This window comes from Gracilinanus agilis, chromosome 1, assembly GCF_016433145.1.
Source record: "Gracilinanus agilis isolate LMUSP501 chromosome 1, AgileGrace, whole genome shotgun sequence".
NCBI lineage: Eukaryota > Metazoa > Chordata > Mammalia > Didelphimorphia > Didelphidae > Gracilinanus > Gracilinanus agilis.
Window position 1 is genome coordinate 285,499,854 of NC_058130.1, and position 4,390 is coordinate 285,504,243.

General features: G+C 37.6%; 1 protein-coding gene across 1 annotated transcript; it reads right to left on the bottom strand.

The window, feature by feature from the left end:
- Window positions 1–2,852: 2,852 nt before the first annotated feature.
- Window positions 2,853–3,857, bottom strand: ZNF474 (zinc finger protein 474). Its single transcript, XM_044680075.1, has one exon. The coding sequence runs from the start codon at window positions 3,855–3,857 to the stop codon at window positions 2,853–2,855; it is 1,005 nt and encodes a 334-aa protein (XP_044536010.1).
- Window positions 3,858–4,390: the final 533 nt, after the last annotated feature.

The following is a 4,390-nucleotide window of genomic DNA, read 5'->3' on the forward strand; positions in this document are numbered from 1 at the left end:
ATCAACATATCACACCCTATACCAAGATAATTTCAAAATGGGTAAATGACTTAAATATAAAGAGTGAAATCATAAATAAATTAGGTGAACATAGAGTAGTATACCTGTCAGATCTGTGGGAAAGGAGAATTTAAGACCAAGCAAGAGATAGAGAATATTACACAAAGTAAACTGAATGATTTGATTACATCAGATTTAAGAGTTTTTGTGCAAACAAAACCAATGTAACCAAAATTAGAAGGAAAGAAACAAGCTAAGAAAAAACATTTATAATAAAACTCTCTGACAAAGGTCTAATTTCCCAAGTATATAAGGAACTAATTTACAAAAAATCAAGCCATTCCTCAATCAACAAATGGTCCAGGGACATGAATAGGCAGTTTTCTCTGAGGAAATCAAAACTATCAATAAGAACATGGAAAAAGTGTTCTAAATCCCTCCAGATTAGAGAAATGCAAATAAAAACAATTCTGAGGTACCACCTTTCACCTAGCCAACTGACCAATATGACAGCAAAGAAAAGTGATAAATGTTGGAGAGATTGTTGCAAAATTGGGACACGTTGTTGGTGGTGGAGTTGTGAATTGGTCCAACCATTCTGGAGGGCAATTTGGAATTATGCCCAAAGGGCTTTAAAAGAATGCCTGCCCTCTGATCCATCCATACCACTGCTGAGTTTGTACCCCAAAGAGATAATAAGGAAAAAAGACTTGTACAAAAATTTTTATAGATGTGCTCTTTGTGGTGGCAAAAAATTGGAAAATGAGGGGTTGTCTATCGATTAAGGAATGGCTGAACAAATTGTGGTATCTGATGGTGATAGAATACTATTTGTGCTCAAAGAAATAAAGAACTGGAGGAACTCCATGTGAACTGGAATGACCTCCAGGAATTGATACAGAGTAAAAGGATCAGAACCAGGAGAACATTGTACGCAGTGTCTGAGACAGTGTGGCACAATTGAATGTAATAGACTTTTCTACTAGCAGCAAAGCAATGACCCAGGACAATCCAGAGGAACTTGTGAGAAAGAATGCTGTCCATATCCAGAGAAAGAACTGTGGGAACAGAAATGCAGAAGAAAAACATATGATCGATCACATAGTTTGATAGGGATGTGATTGGGGTTTTGATGTTAAAAGATCACTCTATTGCAAATATGAATAACATGGAAATAGGTTTTGAACAATGATACCCAGTGGAATTGCTTGTCAGTTCTGGGAATGGAAAGGGAAGAGGGATGGGAAAAATTATGAATCATGTAACCATGGAAAAATATTCAAAACAAATAAGAGCACTGGAAAAAAAGACACACCCAGAAAAAGTTGCAACAGGTTGTACACTGGAGCTGTGTGATAATACTTATTTCACACATTATCAAAAGGTTCTGAAAGGGAGAAAGAAACAAATTTCCATAGAAAGGTTTTTGTTGAAATGGCCTCTAAGTGAAATCGAGGAAAGTGTGGCAAAAATAGCCAAAATTCAATGAAGAAAATGATGATAATTAAGTAAAGTAAAAAATAGCAATTAAGTTTAGCAATAAAGTTACATATCACAAATAATGTGTAAGGTCAATTTTGTTTTTAAATGTAGGGTTAAGTGTGTAAATAGCATTTCATAAAGCAAGTTTATTTCTTTACATTCTTTCTTAGTATCTATAAATATATTTATTTGTTATTTATAAAATACATTTTCTATTTAAAAGCATATAAAACAAAAAAATGTGTGTTTTTTGGGGGCCAGAATGGGTTAATTGCATTTCCATTAATTAAAATGGGGACATTTGATTTGACAGATAAGCAAATTGAGTTATGAGCTTGGCCATGGCATGAGTTAAACTCATGTGTCAAGGTACCACTGTAGTTCTTTAGCCCCCAAAGATAGGGAATTGATATAATAACCACTGGGCATGGTCCATGGGAGAATAAGGCCCATTCCCATTCCAGAAGCACAAGACTCAGTGGAAGGAAAGGACGTGGGCTATCTCTTGTAGCAACGAGGAGCACTTAGCTAGCACAGAACATCTTTAATATTAGCCTGGCAGATTGGCTAGGTGGCATAGTGGATATAGTGTAAGGTCTAGAATCAGGAAAACCCAAATTCAAATCCAACCTCAGAATCATACTAGCTAGTCAATGGGCTGAACTTCAGGTGGTTTCAGTTTCTTCTTTAAATGGGGATAACAATAGCTACATCAAAAGGTTATTGTGAGGATCAAAGGAGATAATATTTGTGCCCAACTTAGCCCACAGGGCCTAGAACATAATAGGACTGTATAGATGCTTATTTCCTTCTCCCTTCCTTTCCTCCTGAACATGGAATAACAGCTGTGTCAAAGCATATCCTTCATTTTATTAATTGTCTGTTGACTATTAAAAAAAAAAAAGTAGGTCTGTAAGTTACCAAAAGTACTCTATAGTGTATTGCTTTACTCATCTGGGATTTTTTGACACAGATTCTATTTCAGGCAAATAAACTCAACATAACTAAGTATTGCCAAAAACAAATATTGAAATAAACCACAATGAATCCAGGCTATTGAAATGGGAGTTATAACTTTTCACCACAGACACAGCATTAATAACTCATTTGCAAAAAACAGCCTCTCCCAGAGATAAAGGATAATACCAGGGAATAGAGTGTTCATCTTTCTTCTTCCCTTTGACAGTAAAGATTCGGAGAATGAAGAAACAACAGGCAAATCATGATTTCTCTGCTATAGAAAGCATGACACCTCCCCTCAGTTTGACCAAGGGTCGCTTAAGAGCAAAGTTAGACACTTTAAGAAGTTGTCCAGGAGAAGAGTTTCTTTTAGAGTCATGAAAAGTATCACCAGGCCCCATTAGTATGCTTTATGGACAAGGAATTACCTTGTCAGGTGATGAGGATCCTGCCTTGCTGTTTTGTGGACGAATTTTAACTGCCTCTGCCATTTTGCCACTACTTTCATAGGTGCCAGACCCAGAGGCTTGACCTTTGCAAAATTTTTGGTGTACTTGAAAACGATCTGGTTTAATAGACTTATGACACAGGGAGCAAACAATTAGCTGGTCCTCACGATTGTCATTGGAACTTGGTTTTTCCTCAGACTTAGCTAGATTATTTGAAAATTGCTGTGGCTTCTGAGGGGGCATCTGGCGAAGCTCTTCAGGGAGTCTATCATTTTCTACTTTCCATTTCTCCAGGCACTCCACCTCATGGGCAGGAAGGGTCTGGCTGACAAACTTCTGGCCACAAATGTAACAGATGGCAGTCCTTGGTAGGAACATGAATTCAACAAACATTTCCTTCTTGGTAGGACAATTTTCAAAGGATTGAGATTTTTGCTTACAAGTTTTTTGGTGAACAGCAAGATCATCAGGCAAGAAAGTTTGACCACAGTGTTCACAAGGCAGTGGCTGAGCCTGACCACTCTGCAAGCCAGCTTTGTTGAGAGTGCGCAAATTATAAGAAACAGTACTACCTAGAGGTTGTGGTTTTCTGGGTGGTGGCCTCCTGAGGTGTCTGGGCAACTTATTGTTTTCATTATGCCACTTCCGCAGGCACTGGGGTTCATGAATGGAAAGGGACTGAGAACCAAATTCTCTTCCACAAATATAGCACAGTTTAAAACTTGGTCTTCGGGGTGGGATGATAGGATGATTACCTGGACTACCAGATATACTTCCCTTACTGGATCTTTTAGGTATGATGACAGTACTTGGTCTCTTTATCTGACTGTTTTTTTTAACAACCTTAGAAGTACTAAGTCTTTTTGTTTCTGATGTATCACTGGAATCACTAGAAAGGATTGCAGGGCTAGGCCCTGCTATACTATGTCTTAAGCCATGAGGATTCTTTTCCTTCAATTTTTCCATTCAGGATGATCTTTCTTCCTGTATTACTTGCTTTAATTTAAGGCAGGACTTCGGGTGGGCTTCTTAGTATGGTGACTGATGTTGGCTGAAGCCCCATGTTGTTGCAAGTACCATAATCCCAAAGATCTAGTATTCAAAACTTCATTGCAGAGCAATGGTCTGGAGAGTTGTAAAGTCTCCATCAAACCCTTAGAAGTCTTTGAGCCCTAAAAGAAAATGTAGACCAAATGATTATAATTATATAGCAAAGGTAACAAATAGAAGCCCTGGAGCAATATATGGCTTTTCAGAGCTTTGAGAGCCCTTAAGAAAACCTGAAGAATAAAACAAAACCACTATGTAGTGGGAGCAATATCTTATTTCTGTTTAAATTCAAGGTAAATGATTCAAAATCACAGTGAAAAAAGTCTATGCTCCAACCAGTACTGCCAACCAGAAGTGATCAGTTCTATGAAGACCCACCACATCTAATATGATTCCCCACTCCTAGTCAACCATAAAGCATTAGGCTAGAAGTATAGTTGGTTTCTTAA